At 54.7% G+C, this 23998-nt stretch overlaps 1 protein-coding gene across 1 annotated transcript; it reads left to right on the top strand.

The window, feature by feature from the left end:
* Nucleotides 1–23959, top strand: FRMPD3 (FERM and PDZ domain containing 3). Its single transcript, XM_041485254.1, has 10 exons — nucleotides 1–108; nucleotides 586–717; nucleotides 1587–1706; nucleotides 1835–1971; nucleotides 2714–2837; nucleotides 3418–3507; nucleotides 4838–5017; nucleotides 14991–15135; nucleotides 19463–20284; nucleotides 21087–23959. Exons 1-10 carry the CDS (start codon nucleotides 4–6, stop codon nucleotides 23957–23959), a joined length of 4728 nt encoding a protein of 1575 aa, XP_041341188.1. The 5' UTR covers nucleotides 1–3.
* The last annotated feature ends 39 nt before the right edge of the window (nucleotides 23960–23998 follow it).

Here is a 23998-nt window from a genome sequence, read left to right as displayed (position 1 = left end):
GACATGTTGAAGAAAGAAGCTCTCCTCCTCATTCCCAACGTGCTGAAGGTTTTCCTGGAGAACGGGCAAATCAAATCCTTCACGTTCGATGGCCGAACCACTGTGAAGGTGAGCCCCTCCTCTCCCCCACGGCTCAGTGGCACTCCTCTCCTCTCCTCTCCTCCCACCTGCCCGATCCATTTTTCCTCTCCTGCTTCCCGAGCACGATCAGCAGCGCTGGGCTGGCTGCGAGCTGCTCTGGCATGATGGATGGCCTGTCTGCCTCCCCAGGCAGCACGCTTTGCAGCTGGCAGGGATGGGGCTTTGCTGGCTCTGCCTCTCCTGACTTCTCTCCTGGCTGTGAGCCTGCCCTCCAACCAGGCTGGATCTCCTGCCAGGGGCCAGCTCCCTCAGCACCACCCGGGGCTAGCCCAGGGGCTGCTGGTCACCTCCCGCTGCACGGTCACTGGCACCATCCTGTGCACCCTCTCAGACTCATCCTGGCACTGCCCCGGTTGCCAGGGACCAGTGGGCTCTCAGTGAGGTCCCAGCTCCCCCTCAGGAAGTAGCAGTGCCTGGCACCCAAGCCTGTCCGTGCGTTTGCAGGACGTGATGGTGACGCTGCAGGACCGCCTGTCGCTGAGACACATCGAGCACTTTGCCCTGGTGCTGGAGTATTCCAGCCCGGAGCAGAGCCACCGCTTCCTGCTGCTCCAGGACAAGCAGCCGCTGGCCCACGTAAGCTGCTGGCTGTGGGAGGGTGTGGGATGGCCGAGGTGAGGGGCTGGGCACAGAGGGCCTCCCTTCCCCCAGTGTGGGCTCGGCTGGTGTAGGCACACAGTTTGGGGTCATTGGGATGGGATGGGCTGGCCCAGCCTCATCCCCAGTGGCACAGCTGTGAGCAGCACTGACAGCAGCGAGCCATGGGGTGCCCAGGTGTGCTGAGCACCCACCAAAGGGAGCAGAGAGCACACAGGGGCAGTGCATCAACATCAGGGGTGTAAAAGGCTGGGCTGAAGAACAAGAAAGAGGAGATGCTTACAGCTTACTACTTTCTGAAGTGATCTGATGTATGGGTTACTCTGTATGAGTTGAAGCCTTCTGAAATTGTGTGGTGATGCTCTGTGTGTCGTGGCCATCTCAACGGTGACATATGCTGCAACAGGCTGGGATTGTGCTGAGGGGTGGCACAGCCTCTCCTTGCCTCTGGCATGGTCCTGCAAGCTCAGGGGTGAAAAAGGGTGGTCTAAGAGGGAGACAATCAGGGTTTTATCCACCCCACACTGACAGCACATGGAGCTGGTCTGTGCTCTAGCCTGGGCAGCTGCAGACTGCACTCATGAGCATCCTTGGCTGGGAGAGCCAATAAGCTGATGCTGCACAGAACCAGGGATAAAATGGGGGTCATGGAGCAAACATTAGCCTGAGTGGCATAAACCCTACAGCACCAGAAAAACCTGTCCCACCAAGGAAGGCTGGGATGTTGGGATGAAAGGTGGTGCATGGAGGAGAGAAATGAAATACAATGCCAGAAGAGAGGAGAGGGCATCTCGTGCCCTGCAGCCAACAGTTCCTGGGTTCACTGCTCCCCTCTGCTCCTGCCACAGGTTGTGCAAAGGACACACTACCACGGCATGAGATGCCTCTTCCGTGTGAGCTTCTTCCCCAAGGACCCAGTGGAGCTGCTGCGCCGGGACCCTGCAGCTTTCGAGTACCTGTACATCCAGGTAGGGACTGGGGGCTGCTGGTGCTCGTGGCCCACACGTCTGCCAAGGCTGGGCGCTGTGGTGGCACCCCTCAGGTGGCAGTGGCTGTCCCTGGGGCTGTCTGAGGACACCTCTTCTCCCTCCCGCAGAGCCGCAACGATGTGATCAGAGAGCGCTTCGGCACAGACCCCAAGCCGGAGATGCTGCTGGGGCTGGCTGCCCTCCACATCTACATCACTGTCTCTGCCACCCGCCCCAGCCAGAAGGTCTCCCTCAAGAATGTGGAGTGAGTCCTCCTCCCTGCCCCCAGGCTTCCACACACCCTCCTGTGTTGTCCCTTCCCTGTGTCCCAGCGATGTTTTGGGGTGTGGAGCATGAGATGCTCTGAGCTGGGCGGTGGCTCAGGAGCTTGGCAGCAGTGACAGCCAGCCCTGGTCCCACCACGGGGCTGTGTAAGACCCCTCACACTGACGTGCAGCAGCCAGGGCTGGGCACAGTTGCTGTCAGCCCAGGATCATTTCCATGGGAACCTGGGCTGGTTTTCTGCCTGCATCCAAGGCAAGGAGAAGGCTCTGTGGCCGTGTAATCTCAGCCTGTCACCAGCGACTGGCTCAGCCCTCCTGTGGCTCCTGGGGGACCTAAACCCATACCCAGCCCATCTGTGCAGGCTGGTTTGGCCCACTCGGCACAGGGAGGAAGGAGGGAGGGGTCACCCCAAAAGAGGTTTGGGAATTTGCCCTGCATCCCTACGTTTACATGAAGGTGAGTGGGAGCTGGGGTCTGCAGCAGAGCGTGGCACTGCTGTTCCCCAACCTGAAGCTGGTAGCTGTGTCACCAGCCTGGGGTCCCATCCCCTTGGGGACCCGAGCTGGGGGCTGCTGCTGCTCTGGCTGTGGTGCCAAGGAAGTGCTGGTGTGGCTCCGGCTCCCTCTGACGGCAGGAGGATGCTCTGGGACAGTTTTGTGTCCCTCTCTGCTCGCTGGCAGTGCCTCTGACCTGGCAGCTCATGCAGGTTTCCCTCCCCACAGGAAAGAGTGGGGCCTGGAGCCCTTCCTGCCCCCCTCGCTGCTGCAGCTCATCAAAGAGAAGAGCCTCCGGAAATCCCTCTCGCAGCAGCTCAAAGCCCACCAGCACCAGCCTGGCGGCACCAAGGTGAGCCCAGCCCACAGGGTCCCTGGTCAGGGCTGGTGGGGTGGCAGCCTGCCCTCCACCCCAGCCTGCTGTCCCCAGCTCCTCCGGGACTCATTAAATCCCCTGGGATGGGAGATAAATCCCAGACAGCCAGGTAGACTCTCTCTCTCCTGAATCCGCTCTCAGGAGCTGATGTGGATTGCAGGGAGAGCAGTGAGGATCAGGGCTGAGATCAGCTGAGGCTTGGCTGAAGTGGCACACATCAGCTCATTGTTATCTCTGCTCCTGGGCTTGGAGAGCTCTGGCAGCTGAGCCATCGCCTTGGTCCCTGCAGCCTTCACAGCTCCCCAGGGAGGGAGGGAGGGTTGTGCATCTCAGGAGAGTTATACATCAAGCACTGGGGCTCTGAGTTACCTCTCAACAGCTGCCCAGGATGGCAGGGGAGTGGAGACCCCCCTCACCCACGACTCAGACTCGCTGCCATGCCCAGAGCTGCCTGGCAACTCCCTGTGCCCCCCTAGCTGAGAGCCCCAGGTCTGCCCCAGCCTCCTGCCTCTCTTTTCCTGTGCTCACGGTGATCACCTGTGTGGTGTTTTGTCAGGTCTCCACAGCCCAGGCAAAGCTGCAGTACCTGAGGATCCTGAACGAGCTGCCGACCTTCGCTGGGGTTCTCTTCAACACCGTGGGGCTGGTATGGTACTCCAGGCTGGGCTGGGAGGTGCCTGCTCCTGACTGTGCTGGGGGGAGCCAGGGCATGTGTGGCTCCCACAGAAACCACTCCCCTCAGTCTCTTGCTCTGCCCTGCTGAGCTCCGAGCCCACGCAAAGTCTTGGAGGCTCTGCTGTCAGCAGGTTGGGTTTTGGGGTCTGCTCTGTTCCTGCCAGCCTGTGGGGCAGAGAGGTGACCTGCTCAGTGAAGTTGGAGGAGTTTCAGGCGTGTGTTTGTAGCTAGATCGTGCTCTGGCACATCCTGCCATCCATCCTGGAGGAGGGCAGCTCCTGGCAAAGGCCACTGTGGTCCCTGCTTGCCAGAGCTGGGCTTGCTGTCCTCTCATGGGTGCTGCAGCCTGATCCCTGCCACAGTGATCCTTCATCTCCACTGCTCACCCAAGCCACCTCAGCAGGAGGAAAGCCACCAGCCCAAAGAGGAGCTGGCTCACCCCTCATCCCTCTCACTCCACCTCCCCCGCAGAGGTCCCCACGCAGGTGTCACCTCTCTGCCATCCTTCCCTTTACCCCCACCCGTGGTCTCAGCACTTCCCTGGCTTCCCATGCTTTGCCTACTGGGTTCCATCTCTGGCAGCCTTTGGTCTGCTCTGCTCCTCACCTCACAGCTCAAAGGGCTGCCTGCAGGAAACCTTGTGGTGTCTGCTTGGTGCCACGGCAGAGCAGTCAGAGCCTGCCCCTGACACTGCCTGAGTACACAGCTTTTTTGTTTTTATCTCTGACACCAAAGCAATGCCTCTGAGCCAGCCTGTGAGTTGAACTGTGTTGAAGTGGTAAAAAGTATTCCCTTATTATCTTCTGCAAGGGTCTGCCCAGCTCCTCTTCCCCTCCACGTCTGGCTTGAAGCATCCTTTTAGACCAGAGCAAGAAACATCCTGATTTCCAATCAAGGCTTTGGTCTTTCTTCTTTTCTAAAATCCATTCACTCCCTCCTTTGCTTCCTTCTCTGGAGGCAATGTCAGATCAGACAAATTTGTAACACACTTGCTTTAGTGTAGTGACACCAGTGAGCCTGAATATTTCATGTGGACAGTCAGTTCAGGGCTTTACTTCTAAATAGCCTTGGCATCCTGCAGATCACTCCCAGCTCTGCAACGGGGCTCAGGGAGGCAGGTTGGTGGCACTAACGTGGCACTAACCTTACCTACTGCTCTACCAAAGCCATCCTGGAGCTGACCAGGCTGCCAGCACTGAGGCTTGGCTCCATGGAGAGAGCCAGGTGCAGGCTGTGCCACGCTGGGGAGTGTCTGTTCACCCTGCCTGTCTCTCTCTCTCTCTCTCCCCATGTGCCAGCAGGACGAGAAGCAGCCAGCCACCACCCTGCTGGTGGGACCCCGGCACGGCATCAGCCACGTCATTGACCTGAAGACCAACCTCACCACGGTGCTGTCAGAGTTCAGCAAGGTCAGCAAGATCCAGCTGTTCAGGGAGAACCAGGGCGTGGCCCGGGTAGAGACGAGCATCCTGGATGCCAAGGTAGGAATGGGTGCCATGGAGATGAAACTGGGGCTTTGGGGCCAGCCTTGGAGGGGATTCACATCACAGCTGTGTGCTGGACAATCTGCTTGGGGATTCCTAGAGAATCCAAAACCCCTTCACACCAGGGTCTGCAGCATCTCCCCTGCTGCTCTGACTCCTTGTGCCACGCAGGAATGGCTGCTGAGAGCCACAGGGCAGGCATGGTGACATTCTGGCCATGACTGAGGGCCACAGGGCAGGCATGGTGGCATTCTGGCTATGACCCAAACACCTAGCTAATGGTTCAAGCAGGGTCCTCAGGGCAGATGGGGGTGACACAGGCCAGTCAGGTAGCAGGACCCTTTGGAGGCAGGACAGCACTCACCTGTGCTCAGGGCTGGAGAGGAACAGTACATGGCCATAGCTGGGCTGGCTGCAGCCACTGGAGGGGACTGGGAGGTTTCATGCATTAGTAGCACTTGTGGAGCTTGTCAAGCCGGGCAGGATTGTTGAATGAAGTGGAAATGAGGGGAAGGAGGTGTTGGGCTCAGTGTGAGCACAGATGGCTGTGTGTCCCTGGCCCAGTAGCCACCCCCTGGGTACCTTGCCAGCTGCCCCTGTTATGCCCCCCTTCAGCCCCCAGAGCACTCCTTGGCACACCCTCCTGAGCCCTCTGTGTTGTCATCCCCCATCTCCTGCTGTTGCGTGTGCAGTGCTGCTTCTGATAGTCAATCCCTGTGCTCAGCCCCTGCCACCCCTTCTCACCCCTCAAGGGTCCCAAACCCTCCAAGAAAAGTGTCAGCAGTACAGTAAGATCTTTATTTCCTTCAGTGGTGCCTGGTGCAGCAGCCACAAGATCCTAAGGAGATCCTCCCTTGGCCTTTGCTTGGTTTTTAACAAGCTGGGACATGACTGACAGACTCAAAGGCACATAGTTGTGTGTGTCCCCAGGGCATCCTCGGTGTCACTGCCTCCCTGCCCCCTGGGGAAGGACAGCTGAGAGGCGGAGATCTCACAGATAAATGCCAAGTCTCCTCTCCTCCCTCTTTGAACTCAACAGGACCGAGTTAGGATTGAGTTTGGAGTTAATCAGTCAGGAGCAGTACTTGGCAGACACTGTGGGGCCAGGACTCTGTGGGGCAGGGAGGTGCTGCTGCACAAGCCCTCTGAGCCTCTGGCTGTGGGTCAGCTTTCCTGCCCCTGCATTCATCCCTTTTCCCCCCAGACTGATGAAGCTGAGCTGCTTTGCCAGCTGTCTCTGCGTTTCATCTCCTGCAAGGTCTCCAAGCCTCAGCCCCCTGCAGCCCTTTCTTTGCACTGTTTCAGTCATAGTGTCACAGATGTAATCATGCTGGATTTGTTTAGGATTCTCCTGCTGCCTCCTGTCCTGGTGGATTTTAGCACTTTCTCCTACCCAGCTCATTAATTCCTCCAAGTCTGTTTTCCTGCTGCCACTGTGCCTGGTCCAGCAGCTCTGCTCACCTGCAGTAACACCCCAGGAGCCTCTGCCAGAGCTGTGCTAATCCTCATCCCCTCTGCTTCAGCTCTCCCCTCCACAGCCTCATCCACAAATCCCTTTCTTTGAATTCCTAATCCAGTGGATATTTGGTCAACTGTAACATTTTTAACATTCCCTCTTCTGCATCCCACGAGGTCAGTCATTGTGCAGTTCAAGCCTTGGTGTCCTGCTGTGCCTGGTAACCCTTCAAAGATCTCACCCTCCCCTGCTCAAAGCCCTCCTGCCCAGCCCCTCCAGCTGCCTGGGCTGTGCAGGAATCCATCAATTTTCTCCTTACAGAGCAGGAATAACCGTGGGATATTGGCTGCACCACGAGTAGCCCTGCTGGTTCCTCCTGCTGCCCACGCCCCTTGGATTTGTGTGTATAAAATCACCACTTTAATGCATTAATAACAGGCTGCTCATGACCCTGTTCCTGCTCGTGGCTCACTGTGAGTGAGCATGGCTGTCCCCAGTGTCACCCAGCCCCATGGCACTGAGCTCCTGGGGTGCTGCTGTGCTCTCCCCGGTGTGGCAGAGAGCACTGCTCCCCCCAGCACAGACTGGCCACAGGAGGGACAGATGCTCTGGAGGCTTAGGTGATGCTGGCATCCATCTGCTCTAAATTAGGTGGCAATTCCCACGCAGCTCATCCACAGATCGTGCGCCGCTGCTCCCCACAGCCATTCCCCGCTGCAGAGATCCACTCTGTGCCTCCACCAGCCCTTTCCTGCTGCAGGACCCTGCTATCCAGCCCCCCAGAGGCTGGAGAAAAGCCAGCTCCCTGGAGTAAGCAGCTCACAGCCTTCCTGCGAGCACGCACGATGGCTTTATCTCCAGGAGAAATTCCAGGCAGCTGCCTCTGGCCACCAAAAGCCCCTCTGCCTGCCTGGAATGGAGCAAGCACCCCATTTATGGATCTCAGCAGGCTCAACAGCACCATGCCAGGGCAGAGGCTGCTGTTATCTGTCTTCATTTAGCCATTATCCGAAGGGCTGGGTTTTAAAGGCAGAATGTTTGCTCCAAAATGAGGCATATGCTAATCCTACGCAGGACAGCGATGGATGAGGCAGGCTAAGAAAAGCAGGCAAAAAGATCATTACCTCACAGTGCTAATCTGCTCTCTACCATTATTCTATTGCACTGAACGTGTCACTGGCTAAAGCCCTAGGTTGCAAATCAATCAGTTTCTGCTGTGAGCTGCAAACCATTAGAGGGCTCAAAGTAGTGTCCTGGCTGCTCTGGGGACCTGTCAAATCCATGTCACCCCTGGGAGCCTGTCAGAGCTGCAGTGTAGGAGGGGATGTCCCCTGGGCTATTTCACCCTGATGCCTGGCATTGCTGCTGTCAGGGGATGCTGGGGCAGCTCCCAGCCTGAATCTGTAGGAGGTGCTCACTGAGTTACTGTGGAAACACAGATGGTCAATGATGCTGTAGGGTTTTGTGCAGAAAGACCATCTTGAATTTCTAAGTGTAGCTAAAATGGGTTAAAAAGGGGGTCAGGTCATGAAGTAGCCCTCAGCTGCGAGGTCTGAACACCCTGACCAAACCAGCCAGCACAGTCCAGACATCCTTACCTGCTGCTGAGCTGCAACCACAGCCCAGACTCACCTCAGCCCTCAGCCAGGAAGGAGCTGGGGGAGATTTTCAGGTAACAAACAGGCTTGAGGAGATCATAAACCATTTGCATTTTTTTTGGGCGGAAAAGAAATGCTGTTTGTCTTATGAATTATTCACTAGGTAGTTAATTGGTTTGTTTTGGAGCTTTTCCATCCTGGGCTTCAATTCCTGTTTAAAACAGACCAGGGATACAAACCCAGGGCTGGGACCTCTGCTTTGCCTTCTTTTGCCACTGTGGCAAGAGGGGGGCAAATGCTGACAGAACCCCTCAGAGAGGATCCACACAACCTTGGGACAGAAGAACAGAAACCTGCAGGCTTCTGCTGCTGGTTCCAAGGATTTTTGTTCCCTGCCAGGTCTGTGAGAGCTGCAGGGAGGACAGGAGCAGGTTTTGTCTCAACAGTCAGGGAAGGAGTGAGCAGTTCTGCTTGGGAATGCTGAGGAAGTTCCCAGCCTGCAGCTGGGGGCAGGACTGCACCACTGCAGTGCTGCAAGTGGTCATCTGCAGCTTCCAGGGGTCATTCTCACCTGGCAAAGCCTCCTTCTGCTGGGACTGTTGCTTCTCTCTTCTTCCTCCTCATGTTTGGGCACTGATCCTGGAGCTCATGCATGTGCTGGGGGCAGGGAGGTGGCACAAGGTGTCTCCTGTGATCTTTATGCATTAAGTGCACCTTGCCAGGTTCAGGGGCTCTGCACCTCCCAGGGGCTTCCTCCTCCTGCTGGGACCAGCATTTGAGAGTGGCCAATGCTTCTGAGCCAGCTCAGAACCGAGCTTCAGGCATGCACCTCCCTTCCTCCCTGGTGCAGCAGTGCAGAGCCTCCTGTACCTCCCAGGATCCCAGGAAGGACAATGTCAGCCTCTCCTGCCTGGCACCTGGGCAAGCCTGGCAGCCTGGACGGGGCACAGGAGGTGCCTGCTCCCCGAGGCTCCCCGGTGCAGGAGGCGTGGGGGAGCTGCTCGGCTCCAGGCTCCCCTGGCTGTGCAGCTCCACAGCTCCCACGGGAGCAGAGGGCTTGTTCTTTCTGAAATGGCTTTTCCAATGGAGCATTCCTCCTTTCTGATTTACACAGCTGCACACCGCCGGGCTTTTTGTTATTAACAGTCTTGACATTGGGAAAAAGGCTGCTGAAGCACTCTGAATGTGAATGACAGAAGGTGCTTGGGGACAGCCGGATCACCTGAGCCTGGACAGGCTGTGCAGAGGAGCAGTCCCAGGCTGTGCCCTGTCCCTGTGCTGGGCTCTGGGGCAGGAGCCCCTGCCACTGGCTGCTTGCCTGGCACAATTCAATCAAAGGCATCGGGGTAATTGACTTTGGTCTCCCAGTAGGGCCTGCAGCCAGCCGGTGCTTAAGCTGAGATCAAGACTTGAGAGAGGAAACCAAAGGAAAAATTAATTCAGAAAGGTCCCTGGCTGCTGCTGCTGCTGTGCCTGGAATGTGGGTACTGGTGTTGGTGTTCAGGGCGTGCTTCCAGCCTGCCATGGAAAAAAGAGCTCCATGCACAGCTGGGGTTCAGCCCTCTCCTCCCCTGCTGGAAGGAGCCACGGAGCCCCTTCCTCTCACAGGTGATGGATGAGGACCCCTTGAGCCTTCCCTGCTGGAGCCAGCCCCAAGGCCGGCTGTGCCCCCTGGGCTGATCAGGGCAGGGATGTGCTGTGCTGCTGAGGCCAGTGCCTGATGTGTATTTGCCAAACCCCAGTCTGAAAACAGTGGGGAGCCACAGCAGAGTCACCAGGGCAGGCCAGGCTGAGCTTCCTCCTGCACTGACTGAAGCCCTGGGATTTCTCCTACAGGAAGAGCAAGGCTTTGGAGAGACAATGGGTCTGCAACTCTGATTCTTTACACCAAACTAATCTTTATTTGCATTAAACCATTCTGAAATGCCATCATCATCTCATGGGGGAGAGGGAGGGATTGAGATTTCCTTTGGCTCGGTACCTGGGTGGGAGGGGCAGACACAGATCCCTGCTTGCAGTGGGATGAAAAGCAGAGGAATGGGATGTCAAGCAAAGGAATGGGATGAAAAACAAAGGAATGGGATGAAAAGCAGAGGAATGGGATACAAAGCAAAGTGCTTCCCAGCCCCAGCACCACCCAGAGCACTGCCTGCAGGCACTCAGGAGAGGAGCCAGCCAGAAACACGAGAGGCAGACAACATGTGGAAAGGATGAGTTTCCAAGCCTGTAAAGCCAAATTTGATTTGTTCATTAAAAAAAAAAAAAAAAAAAAAAAAAAGCCCCAAACCCAACCAAAAAATGCAGCCCTCTAAGGAAGGAGAGACCTGCAGGTCTAACCAAGGCAGCACCCTTATTGATCAACAAGTGGGAAATGGTGGTCCTAGCCACAAGCAGCCTGGTATTGATAGGGCTGAGTTAATAATGCTTCAGGGGAGAGAAGGAAAGGTCAAAGTAGAAGTGAAAAATTGACTGCTGCCTCATTAGGCCCAGGTGCCTGTATTATTAAATAAAAACTTGGCAGTGCACCTCAAGTAAACCAAGGAACATAAATTATGTAAATTCATCTCCCATCTTTCTGCTGCACTGCATTAAAGGCAGCAGGGTAGGACCCAAAGTACAAGATAAAGGGGGGAGATTAAAAGGAAATGCATATAATCTTAGAGGTTATAGTATGAATAGATTGGGTCATAAATTAATTTCAGTATGAGGACTGTTAAAATCATCTAGCATAACCCTGGCCAGAAAATTTCCTGCAGACCTTTGTTTGAGCAAGAAAATACCCTCCAGAAGGACACTGAGATCTTATTTAAAAGCAGGGCGTTATAGAAAAATCACCTTATTAATAATAAGCTAATGCAAAAGTCATTTCTTATAGCCAGTATAAACATATTTTGTTTTACTTCACAGAGAGACTGGTTGTCAATCAGGAAACTTTGAATGAAAAGGTGTCCTTTCCTCATGAGGCCTAGAAAATCTAGGAAAACCATTATGCATGAAAGATCAAACCATCAATAATTTCAGGCTGGTGTTACACATTTAGATGTAGGAAGATCATCCGTGTGAAAATTTGCTTCTTTACATGTTGGCACATTACAGGTCAGAGATGAACCTCTACCTGGGAATCTGATGTTTGGCCAATTTTTAGAGCAGTAGGATTATCCCAGTAAGTTTGCTTCTGTGTAAAACGTAGAGTTTTCATCCTAAAGGTGCTGCTGTGCTGCCAAAACACAGACAGGCATTTCTGCTTTGCCCTGCCAAGGAAGCAGAGCCCTGTGGGGAGATACAGAGGGATTCACAATAAACCCCAGCCTGACCTCAGGCACGAGCCCCTCACTGCCTCTTGCAGGATGTTTCTAAGGGAAAGGAGGTGAATCCCATTTGCCAGAAGCCAAGGAAACCCAAAGCACAGACTGCAGTTCATCAGGGTTGTTCTTCTTTCAAGCAGCTCCCCACAAAGCTGCCCTGAATTTGCCATGTGAACCCCTCAGCACCCTGAGCTGGAAATGCTTGGTGCAGCTGCTCACAAAGTCAATATTGGCTCAGCTCGCCCGTGCCTGGCTGTCTCCACACCACCTCATTTGCCTTGCTCACATGGAACAGGGTGGCCAAGGGTGCCAGTGCCCAAAAATAACACCTCCATTAGCTGCCACCCCGGCACCTCCTCCTTGTGGAATCGTTTCCCAATGGAACAGAGCTGCTGCAGTCATGTTGTCTCTTTGCCTCTTGACGCTACAAATCACTTCCAGATCTGCTGGCCACTTTCAGGGGGATGTGGCAGCAGGATGGACATCTCAAAGGCAGCTGAGCTGCTGCAATCTCAGCAAAACTACTTAGTGGAGTGGAAGAGAGAGGCTGAGTGCTGTAACCCCGTGTGGGAAAGGCTCAGATCCTGTGCCAGAGCTCTGTCAGCGAGCAGCAGAGGAGCCAGCGAGGCCAGGGGAGAGGCACAGCCTGACTGCAGCAGCTCTGCTCCCCATCAGTGCCTTTGTGAGCAGCTCAGAACCCCTGAGCAGGACACAGACCCAGGCACTGTGGGCTCCCAGACCACGGGGAGGAGATGACACATCCACAGCACGGGTGGATGGCTCCAAGCTGCGCCTGAAGTGATTTAATCCCCAATAACAATATTTAAATGCTTGGCAATTGAAGAACTCTCACACAGCTTCCCTGTCAGTATTTCAGAGTAATCTTTTCTAAGCTGTTACATTAACCAGGTTTAAGATTCCTCCTTTTCAGGGCAGAGTGCCACAGTTAACCCCTGCATGCCATGCATTTATTGCTGGGAGCCATTCTGGAGGCTGGACTTGTGTCGCTGTAGGACACCAAACAACACGACGCGGACACGCTGCTGCTCTCAAGGTAGAAAGGGGAACTTTATTTTCTGACTCCAACATTTATAGATTGCTAAAGGTGACAGTGGATTGGTAGGTGAAAGTGCCACCTCTCCAATGACACTGGACAAACCAACAGTCTATCAAATTTCTCCTCCTCCATAAAAGAATGCAAAGCAATAAGTTATTTACATAAAGTGTGTGAGAAAGTTTGCTACAAGAATGTAAACATCAGAAGGCTTAGAAAAACTTAGAAAAATCAGGGCTACAGACTTGCTTGGAGAGCTGGTAGGGAGCTCACAGCACCCTGGTGTTTCATTGTAGTCAAGAAATACCAGTCAGGGTTGTTGCACCTCAGTCCTGTCACCCTTCAGGAGGACTCATCCAGGGGCTGTGTCCTGCCAGCAAGAACCTACAGTCCCATCCCTGGATGGGGGGAGCATCCTGAGCAGAGGCAACTGAGCAAAGATGGAAATGGGTCCTGGAGATGCTGGTCACCAGCTGGGGCACTGGAGCTGCCCTGGGGCTGCATGGTGAGCACTGACAGGGAGGCAGTGAAGGTTCACAACCCTGTGCCACTCTGCCCTGGTGGGATTCACACTTGGTGGAGACTATCCCCTGCTTTTCCTTTTGGAAGGGGACTCTCAGCCCACCTTGGCCTCTTGGTTTAATCTATCTCCCAGCAGTGGGTGTTTATCAGCCATTGCCTCCCTCCCCCTGGGACTTGCTCCCTCTCCTGCTGCTGACACTCCAAACCCTGCAGAACAGAGCAGGGGAATACACAAATATGTCCTCATTCAACAGATGGCTTGAAAAATCCAGGAGGGCTTAGCCCTGTGTAGAAGCCACTTGTTTTAAGGATGCTTCACACACAGAACACATGGTTTCCTTTCATCACTTATGTCAGCACTGGAGCTGGGCTAAGAGGTGTCACCCCCCACCACTGCATGCTGCCTCCTCTGAGCTATGTTGAGAACCTCTTCACTCCTCTCTCTCTCTCTGGTTTGGTACTTTCGCTGCCATCTGTGTCATCTCAGGTTTATTTTCCAAGATTCAAAAAGAGCCTTGTCAAGCAGGCAGGGGCAGAGCCTCTCAGCAGAGCACATTCACTTGTCAGGCTACTCCTCTTCCACATCAAGTTATTTCTTTTCCTTTATCTTCCTGCACACAGCCAAAGAGGGAACTTCTTTACCCTGGCTCTGGGAGAAATCTGCCAGGGGCTGACATGGCTTGGGGATCTCATGCAGCTCTGCTCAGGGCTGATGGCTTCACACCCCAGTTTGTTTCCCTTTATGGTCCAGAGCATGACACTGGCCTAAGGTGGGCCTTGCTTTGCCAGAATTGGCTTGGTGGCTTAGCAGAAAATATTAACCAGGGCACAAAACTGGCCAGTGGGTACCAGGAACTCTTGTGGTTATAAAACAAGACAACCAAAATAGCTTTAATGCTTTTCACACTGTGTAGGATTAAGTGTTTTTTAAAACAGCCTTGGTGTTCCCTGAATGTGATAAATGAGTTCTTCTGAGTCCTGGAGGGGTCTCAGTGTGCAAGAGACTGAGTGTGGCAGGACAGGCAGCCTGAGAGAGCAGCAGTTCAGCATCCCCTGTACCTGGGTACCAAGGTCCTTTAGGTGGAGGTGCTTTGTGCAAGGGGTAGGTGAGGGCAGGAGCTGCCTTTGCCATAAGGCACTTTGCCTGTTGAAGGCACTTGTGAATTTTTTCCATCTCATGGGTCTGTCCTGAGCAGTGCTGGGGACTCAGATGGAGCAAGGACCTCCCAAGTGAGCTGTGCTGACAGGCTGCTCTGCCCAGCCTGCTCCCAGCAGTCCCAGGACCTCTCTGGGTGGGTAGCAGTGAATCCCACCCCAGCAGCTTCCCTGGGCTAGCTGATCTCCTGGGACAATCTGGGAACTGGGAGTCACACTGTCTGCTGCTAGATTGTGCTGTGAGGTTACATGTGTCACACAGATCATGTCTGAGTTTTATTTCTCTTTAAAGCAAAGATCTTTTTTAGCATGCAAATAAATGCTCTCCTAAAAGGGAAGGCACCATCTGCTCCTAAGCACAAATTTAATTTTCCAAAGGGTTAGGTTTAAATAAGATCCACAGTCTCAGAGTGGTAGCTGGGGGAACCTGTAATGGGGTTTGGTTCCTTTGGCATCTTTCTGGAAGCAGATATCTTCATTTATAGCAGGGAGACACAGTGCCTGCAATGAAAGAGGGGTTCTGGCAGCTGGAGACTCCCAAACTCCCTGTGCTGCTCCCAAGGCCCTGCTGGTTGAACAGGTGCTTGCAGGTGGGCTCAGAGCACTGACATGGAGACAGAGGATCAGAAGGACGTTGCTGTGGGTCCCTCATCCTTGGGGCAGTCAGCAAGCAGGAATCACAGCTGCAGCCAGGCACTCTCCTGTGCACAGCCATTGGGCGCGTGAGCTGGAGCGAGGCTGTGCAGCTGGCTGGGAGTGCTGGGAGCACCAGCAGCTCACCAGTTCCACCAGTGCAGGGCCCAGCACAGCCCCTGTGCAGCTCTGGTCCCCATCAGCTGAGCCAGTGGCCCTCATTCCCTTTGCCTCTCTTGCCTTCCAGCCGCTGGTGTTGCTGATGGAGTGGCCTGAAGCCACCAACTTTGCCTGCCTCATCGCAGGCTACTGCCGGCTCCTGGTGGACTCTAAGAAGATGATCCTGTCCAGGGCCCCCAGCCAGCCACCCCCACCTCAGATTATCAAGGCAGGTACGTTTCAGCCTCTGCTTTCTGTGCCAGCCCCTTGCCCAGCCCCCTCCGCTCCCTGTGCTCAGCGCTCTGCAGCATCTGGAAGGGAAAGGCTTTCTCTGACACCTCCCCTCTGCTCCCATCCACCCTGAGGACCAGCACACTCCCTCTTTAACAGAAACCAAGGAGCAGGGAGACGCTGCTCATTTTGGGTCAGCCAAAATGACTTGTGGTATCAGCTCAGGCCCTAAACCCTCCCCATGAGCTGTGGTGGCAGCTCCTGGAGCAGCTCCAGGAGGTGCTGTTTGAGGACACCTGTAAGGCTGCCAGCCACAAGCTGGGCCCTCACAGAGCAGCCTGTGCAGTGCTGCAGGGACCAGCACACATTCCCTGGCTGGCATCCTGCTCCCAGGTGAGTGTGTGAGCTCAGGGGCTGCATTCCTGCTGCACTGGACACTGCTGCCCCCAGCCTGGGGGTCTGAGCCTCACGGGCAGCCCTGCGAGTGTGGCTGCTCTGCTGATTTCCTAATTCAGGAAGGGAACTTGGCTGTCCCAGCTTTTCAGGGAGCAGAAGGCTGGTCTGGACACAGCAGGAGCTTCTGTCCCAACAGGCACCAGTGCTGTCCCTTAAGGATGGATTGCAGGTGTGAGTCACCCTCCAAAAAGAGCAATGATTCTCAAGAGTGATTTCAAACAAGAGCCACCCATGAGCCACATGCTGCTGCTCTATCCAGGTGTTCACATCCAATATATTTTGTATAGGAAATATAAAATATGGGTTCAGTGACTGGAGATGGGCAAAATACCAACCCAGCAGCCTCTGGAAGGTCACTCCCAGACCTCCCAAGTGACACTGCAGCTCCAGAGAGCTGTGAAAGTCCTCAGTTTAGCTGCCAGTGTCAAAACTCCCTTCCCAAGATGGGCCTGGCTTGGGGAGGTGGGAGAAGCGCAGAGGGTCCTTGGGAAAGCACGGGTGCCTTTGAGGAAGGCACCCAAGCATGGATTTGACACCTGTGAGAGGACACACTCACAAGAGGGATCAGGAAAGCATCTGCAGCAACCTCAGTGAATCCAGAAAAGGCCTGGCAGGTGATTTTGGTGTAAGTATGAACAGTTTCCTCTCCTTTCTTCCTGTGTGCCTCTGACTGACAGCTGTCACTATGCTCTACCCTGGTTGCCCTACGGAAATTCATTTAATCACATTTTGCTGTGAGCAGAGGGTGTTTGTAACTGAACTGGTTTAGCTGTTATCAGAATGGTCCTTCCCTGGCTTATGCCACCCTGACACAGGGGGCACATGGCTGTGGGAGTCAGAGAAGTGGAGAGCATCCCACACCCTAGGGCTTGGAAGGAAACTGGCAGAACCCACAGTTCCTGGCCTCTCAGGGGATGCCTCAGCATGTGCAAATTTTATTTTTCCACATTCTAGCTACAGTGACAATAGCCAGAATTTTTTCCTGAGATTTTTCTTCAGGATCTTCATCCAAACCTCCACCAAAAAGAGTTGTAGATCTTGCCCTGCTCTTGTCAGTCTCCAGTAACCAATCTCAGTAACTCTGCAGGGGTGGGAGTGGGTGTGAGAGGCAGTCACAGGGGTAGGACAGCAGTGGATCTGTGCCAGCCCCTCTCTGGGTGGCCTGGTCCGTCCTCCTGGGTGCAGTGACAGCCTCTGTGACCCCTGGAGTGGAGCAGTTCCCTTGCAGGGCCAGAGCACTCAGGCACCCTTCAGAAGGAGGGGATTCAGGCTGTGTTGGGCAAACAGTCTGCTCGCAGTTCTGCTCTCCACAGCGCTGCAGGCTGAGCTGTCAGAGCTGGGCGGATCACAGGGAGCAGGGATGCTGATCATTAGCACATCCTTGCAGGAGAGAGCCCCACTGGGATGAATTAAGTTGGCCCAGACTTCCCAGGCTGCAGGCAGACTGTGCCAGAATCTTAAATGTAAAATCAAGCCTTGGACCATGCTTTTACCTAGAAGAGGAGCACATCCATCTTCCCTGAGGCCCATTAGAGCCTCCTGCTGAACAGCAGACATTTTTAGAAATGCACACGCTGTCTGAATGTTGTCAGTGAGATCCATCTCTGCATTTCCCTGTGGAGCCATATGGCACAGCCTTGCCCTCCAGTGTGCCATGCTGGAGCTACACAGGTGATTCACCTCCCTGTCCCTCCTTCTCCCCACTCTCACCATCAGCCATCATCAGCCAAGCAGCCCTGTGCCCTTAGTTGCTCTCTCAGCTCCTTGTCAGGAAGTTTTCTCCTTCCTGAGCATGCAGCAGCTGGATTTTGGGGGTTTGGCCCCATTCAGCAGTAGGCCTTGGCTTGGCATGGGCAGCCAGCAAGCCTCTGCCTCAGCTTTGCCACCCTTCTAGAGCCCACACATCCCCAGCTCTGGCAGCCTTGTGCTCCCTCACACAGCTGCCATGGCCAGGCATCAAAGACATTTTGTTTTTATTGGGATTTTAGCATTGCAGGTGATGAACAGTATAATACAAACATGTGTTGGGGGAGACAAATTGTCCAGTTTGTCGAGCTAATGAATTTAATTAGGATTTATTTGATTTAATTTATCCTTGGTCAGACAGAACCTGCATCCCCCGGCAGCCGCTCTCAGCACAGCTGCACAATCCAACCTGCAATGCAGACAGATTCCCCTCCTGAGGGATGGACCTCTGGCCAGAAATTCAAGTAGCATTTCAGCCACTTTCCCTGCACAAGGGAACAAGGGGAGGCTGTCACTGGGAGATAGTTAACAGCAAGAGCAGCAGGCTCTGTTACAGCCAGCCCGATCCAATAGCTGTCAGCCAGATAGAAATAGCACATGGATCACAGACAGCAAGGGACAAGGGCTGGGGGGTGGCTGTCACTGGAACACAGCCAAACTACAGTGGATGTCTCCCCAAAAGGCAATATTACTCCACTTTTAGTAGTCTCCTAATGAACACTGCTTGGTGTGGCCAACATTACCCAAAAATGGCAACAATTCCTTCTTGCCATGTAACATGTGAGCTGGCAGACTGAGGCTGGAGGTCCTTGTTGGAGCAGCTAGGCTGCTCCTGCTGCCCTCTGGACACAGCTGGTGGGTCACTGATGAGCACCTATATCCCTGTGTCCCAGTGCCAGCTGTGCTGGCCAGCCCTCCTCTGGCTCTGCCCAGCCCTGCCCCCGGCAGAGGGATGGAGCTCAGGGACCTGTCCTGGGACCAGGACTATTTCATGTCCTCATCAAGGACACAGTGGATTGAGAGCACCCTCAGCAGGTTTGCAGATGACACCAAGTCAAGGGAGAGGATTCTGCCCCTCTGCTCCACTCTGGTCAGACCCCACCTGCAGTGCTGCCTGCAGCTCTGGGGTCCTCAGCACAGGAAGGACATGGAGCTGTTGGAGCGAGGCCAGAGGAGGCCATGAAGATGATCAGAGTGCTGGAGCACCTCTCCTAGGTGAGAGAGTTGGAGGTTTTAGTCTTGAGAAGAGAATACTCCAGGGAGGCTTTTTAATAGGGCTTGTAGCTATAGGACAAGGGTGAGTGGTTTTAAATTGAGAGTAGATTCAGATTAGATACAAGGAGGAAACGTTTTATGATGAGGTGGTGAAGTGTAGGCACAGATTCCCATCCCCAGAAACATTCAAGGTTTCCTTGAATGCTGGACATGGCTCTGAGCAACCTGATCTAGCTGGTGTCCCTGCTCACTGCAGGGGGTTTGGACCAGACGGCCTTGAAATGTCCCTTCCAACATCTTCTGTGGTGCAGGACATTTCTCCTGCCCTCCTTGCTGGCAGACAGGCCCAGCAGGTTTTCCAAAGCCAGGTGGGCTGACTGTGCTGCAGGGAGCGTGGGAGTCCCACTGCAGTGCAGCGGGCAGAGAGCACACAGGAGCTTCCCCAGGCTGAGCAGGAGCATCCCCACACTGTTTTCCCTTCACCTGGGTGCTGCTGCTATGTGTTGCTGTTCATTTGGGGGTCCCCAGGGACCCCCTAAGCTGAGTGTTGGCTGGCAGCAGCAGGCAGGCAAGGAGACTCCACACGGCTTCTGAGGGTGCTGATTGATGAGGGTTTTTTGGGGGTCCCACCCCCGGGAGCAGCATGGTTACTGAGGGAGAAGGGGAAAGGGGGAGAGCCTAGGGGAGAGGTTGGCCAAGAGAGAGCCTGGTCTCCCCTGCACAGCTTAACAGGGAGATTCAAGGTGGGCACAGAATAAACTTGGGCCAGTGGGACTGCAGATACATGATCCTTCAGGGAAGGATCACAGCTTGGAATAAACCGTACATTTTGGAGGGGTGAGACACAGCATAGCTAGACATTTAACTGAAATGTAACACCACACTAATGTGCCTGTTGTGGTTTTGGTTTAGATTACATCAACGCACACAACTTCCACCGGCCTGCCACGGCAGGGCACATGGGAAAGAAAGAGAATGGGCTGGTGGGTGGCTCTGCCGCTGTCACCGGAGCAGCCGGGGCTTCTGCCACCAGGGCTTCGGACTCGGAGCTCATCCGCTTCTGCTACCTGCACATGCGAGAGCAGAGGAAGGAAAGAGAGAGCGGGACGGACATCAATGAAAACCTGATTTTTTTTGAGGAAACTCGTCCCAGGACCAAATCTGACCCCACTTCCAAAAGCTCTGGCCAAGGCTACAACGGGGCAGCTAAGGAGTACGACCCGGATGGCCTTGAGCAGGACAGGCAGGGCAGCAGGGCCAGGGCACACACCATAGACACCCACCTGCGCAGCGACGCCTCCCACCTGTTCTGCGAGTCCTGCCAAGCCAAGATCAAGAGCCGGCTGGCCTCGGGCACGGGGGGCAAGCCTGGCAGCACCCGCGACACCACGGTGGACTTGATGTCGCTTCCCCCTCCCGGGAATGACGAGGAAGAAGACGAGACAACATCCCTGCTCCCCGCCATCGCCGCTCCCCCTCCAGGCTTCCGAGACAACAGCTCCGACGAGGACGACCCCAAGCGCCGGGCAGCTGCCCAGGGCCAGGAGCAGGGCCGGCACCTCTGTGGCATCCTCTACGACGAGATCCCGGTCACTCTGATCGACAGCGTGCAGCCACGGACCGTCCGAGACCACGCCCAAGAGCTGGATGATGCCCTGGTGTCCACCCTGCAGGCGCTGGAAGCCCTGGCTGCTTCAGAGGATTGTCCACATCCCCCACCACAGCAGACAGCAGGTATTTTAGTGGCTGTAACTCCCTTTTTTCCCTGTAGCCTTTCTTTCCTACTGTACATCCTTCCCTGTAGTCTTCTCCCATCCTATAAGTGACTGTGAAGCAGCTTCTAGTAAAAACTAAGTTGTGGCAGCAGGCTGTAGCAGGAGCAGCCAAGTTGCTGCTCAGAAGATTTCTAAGAAGCTGAGGTGGGACTCCTCTCCCTGACAGAGGCTGAAGGAGTCTCTCTCTTTATCCCAAATCTGCCATATGCCACAATGCTGGGGCACGTCTCTAACCGTCCAGTACTGTGAGCATGAGTTCCTCCCACTGTGACCCCACTCAGCTGGGACCTTTGGCCATCTGTCTTTGCAGGTTCCCACCCAGGTTTTGCAGTGTGTGAGGCCTTCACAAGGCAAACCTGCTGCCAGGTGGGTGACTCTGGGACCAGCCTGTTGGCAGCACAGTCCTTTGTCCCTCTTCCCACCTTGGTTGCCCTACTCACTATGGCAGAGTACCTGTTGCCCAGTTTTCCTTCTTTCTTGTGACAGACACATCCCTATAGCTCTGCTACCACCAACAATGGAAAGCTTCACAGGATCTTTTCCTGGGCCAGAAGCTCTTGCTGAATTGAGCTAAAAAGCCAGCTCAATGCTGACAAGTGATTTCCCTTACAAGCCTTAACTCTTAGTTGTGAGAAGTCACAGAAGTTTCTCCAATGTGCCCTGCATTCCTGGGACCCTCCTGCTGCAAGGAGTTCCCCTCTCCTCCACACAGCACTGTGGTGTGAGGGTTGTTGTGGGGTTTTCTTTGTGTCCCTCCTCAGGTCTTATTGTCCTGGCTGCCATCACTCCTGAGTCATCCTTGGACTCTGGCCACGAAACGAACTCCTCGGAGCTGACCGATGTCTCGGAGATGGTCTCTGCTATGAAGCAGCATCAGAACGCAGCCTACTTCCTCACCCAACACATCAACAAAGACAACCTCCTGGCCAGGAAGGACTTGCCTTTCCGAATCCAGAGCTGTGCTGCCCAGGCTGTTCTCACCTCCCCCTACCCCCTGAGCCGCCAGGACCCCAGCTCCTCACTGAAGCCAGCCTTCTCCACCCAAAGTCCCAGCCTTACCAACTGCAAGAGCAAGCAGGAGCAGCAGCACGGGGAGCGGAGCTGCACCTCGGCTGCCCAGCCAGCCCTGACCCCCCAGCTCAGTGAGCAGAGCAAGGGGGCTTCAGTGCCAAGCTCTGAGTGCAAAGCTGCAGGTCACACAAAAGCTGCCTTTGAGGTATCTCTGCATGCCACAGCAGCCCCGAGCAGGGAGCAGGCACAGGATCTACAAGAGAAAATGCCCAAAGAGGTGCAGCCGAGCTCCAAGCTGCTCCTGGATCAGAAAAGCAGCGTAACTCCAGCCATCATTTCAGCTGCTCTGCAGCAGGTGGCAAATGCAAAAGCCTCAGTTCCCCAAGTGGTATCAGCCTTAAAAGAAGAACAGAACATGAATGGTACCAGCAGCTGTGCATCAGCCAGCAGCAAGCCTTTGACACTTAAAGGAGGTCCACAAACTGCAGAGACATTATGCAACTGTCAGCAGCAGCAGCAGCAGCAGCAAGTCTCTCTGCAGCAGCACTGTGAAGTTTCTCCAAATCCTAAGGAAGCTCCTGGCAGTCAGGCTGAAGCTTTCCACCTTGCCTCAGCAGGTGAGGAAATTATGTCCAGTAAGACTTTTGCCTCTAAAAGCTACCAGCAAAAAGTGAATAGAGATGCTCCAGGAAAAGCTGCAAGCGGAGAGACAGGTCAGAAGGCAGGTGGGGAAGCCACAAGCCTCGTCTTGCAGAAACACTCAGCTCCTTCAAACCAAGGACAGAAAATACAACAGGAAAGCTCGGCCAAAGTCTTAAAAGCTGAGAGCAGCAATGTGCACTCTCCATCACCTGGTAGCACTTTCAGGAGCACCAGTGAGGAAGCCAAAGGGCCAATCCAGCTGATGCCCAGATCCGAGAGCCTGCAGATTAGCACTGTGCCTTCCAAAAAAGTAGAGAAAGTCCTGGAGGTAACCCAACAAGATGCTGATGTCCCAGCTAAACCCAAAGCCCCCAAAGCTCCCTTCAGGCTTAGGAACCTGTTCTCTGCAACATTTCCCACCCGGCTGAAGAAGGAGACCGATGAGCGGCAGGCCCAGCTGCAGAAGGTGAAGCAGTATGAGCTGGAATTCCTTGAAGAGCTGCTCAAGCCAAAGAGCAAAAGTGACCTCCCACCACAGGAGTACCTGCACCCGCCTGCCCCTGGGCGCTGCAGCTGCCAGCTGAGGAGCAGTCCCGTGCAAAAAGTCCCAGGGATGTCCAGGGAGCAAAGGCGTAGCTGTGACTGCAAGCGGATTTGCAGGGGAATGAGGCCACCCCCCAACCAGCTGGTGGTACCAGAAGTGGAGAGGCGAGGCAGGGATAAAGTTCCAGATGACCAGAAGCAGGTGGAAGCCATTAGGCTGACCAGCATGAGCAGCCCTTCCAAAGGCAAACGGATACGATCCACAAGTTTAGAGTCCCGAGACAACCGGTCAGATCCAGAGAACGGCATGTCCTGTTTGACAACATGTACCTCCCGAGGGGAGTGCATGGGTGCACCCCAATACAGGAAGCTCTTGCGTCGCTACAGTGTCAGTGAAATAGATAAGACTGAAAGGACATCCTTGTCCTCTGACGTCTACCAGAACATCTACACAACCAAGCAGAAAGGCCCCCAGAAAGAGCCTGAGCCCAGCATCCTCTGTCCTGTTCTGAAGAGCAAAATCCAGGAAGCCGCTGGAGTGGCTGACCCCTCCTATGTCCAGATAGCACAGGACAAAAAGAACCAGAAGGGTTCAGCAGTGTTCTCTGTCCAGGAGGAGATGTACCCAAGTCCTGCTGAGCTGCGGGATGAAGACATGGAGGATGAGAAGTGCTGCTCCATCCGGTACTGCTTCTACTACAGAAAATGCGATGTTGCAGATGATGGGAGCGAGAAGGATGAGCTGTCCTATTCCATCCCCATGCAGATACTCCCGGGAATGAAGCTGGACAATCAGATGGTCCCAGTCATGAGCAGGACTCTTCAGGTCCTGGATGCAACAGCCTGCAGCAGTCCCAATGAGAGCCAGACCCAGGAGATAGATTTAAGGACCTCCAGTTTTGAGGGGAGCTTGGCAAAGATCAACACCCTTCGAGGCCATGCCTACAGCTTCCCCAATGGGTTTCTGCAGGTGCAGCTGGACACCAACGAGCTCCTGACCATCCTGAGGCAGTGTGTGCTGAGCCCTGAGGTCCGGGACTGCAAACCCTACATCTCCCAGCTGGCTGAGTACAAGCAGGAGCTGGCCCTCAAGTTCAAGGAGTTCCGGGCGTCCTGCCGCCGCGTGGCCGCTGTTGACAAGAGTCCCACCCACATGCTCTCTGCCATCACGAGCAGCTTCCAGGTGCTAAGCAGCCTCATCGAGACCTTTGTGAGGCTGGTGTACGTCGTGCGCTCGGAGTCCCAGCGCCAAGAGCTGCTGACGAAGGTGGAGGAGGTGGTGAGAAACTACACCTTCCTCCTGAAGGCTGCCGAGGAGTCCACGGCCAGAACGCTGAGCCACCAGCAGACTGTGGAGCAGCTCGCCCGCCAGTCAGCCACGGTCGCCACTGTCATGAGCACCCTCACACGCTCCCTGAAGACGTTGATCAATAAGTAAAGCCAGCTGTGAAGACCAACAAGGCAGTGTGTGCCAGGC

The sequence above is a fragment of the Pyrgilauda ruficollis genome, unplaced genomic scaffold (genome assembly GCF_017590135.1).
Source record: "Pyrgilauda ruficollis isolate IOZ18807 unplaced genomic scaffold, ASM1759013v1 scaffold7, whole genome shotgun sequence".
Classification (NCBI taxonomy): domain Eukaryota; kingdom Metazoa; phylum Chordata; class Aves; order Passeriformes; family Passeridae; genus Pyrgilauda; species Pyrgilauda ruficollis.
Note: the sequence above shows the minus strand (reverse complement) of the source record. Positions and strands in the feature narration are given on the sequence as shown.

What these genes read in the sequence shown, in the direction of transcription:
- FRMPD3 (XM_041485254.1), top strand. Translation starts at nt 4, where the DNA reads ATGTTGAAGAAAGAAGCTCTCCTCCTCATTCCCAACGTGCTGAAGGTT. An exon ending in TCGAGTACCTGTACATCCAG is followed by an intron (nt 1,707 to 1,834) that starts GTAGGGACTGGG and finishes TCCCTCCCGCAG; the next exon opens with AGCCGCAACGATGTGATCAG. An exon ending in CGAGCATCCTGGATGCCAAG is followed by an intron (nt 5,018 to 14,990) that starts GTAGGAATGGGT and finishes CTTGCCTTCCAG; the next exon opens with CCGCTGGTGTTGCTGATGGA.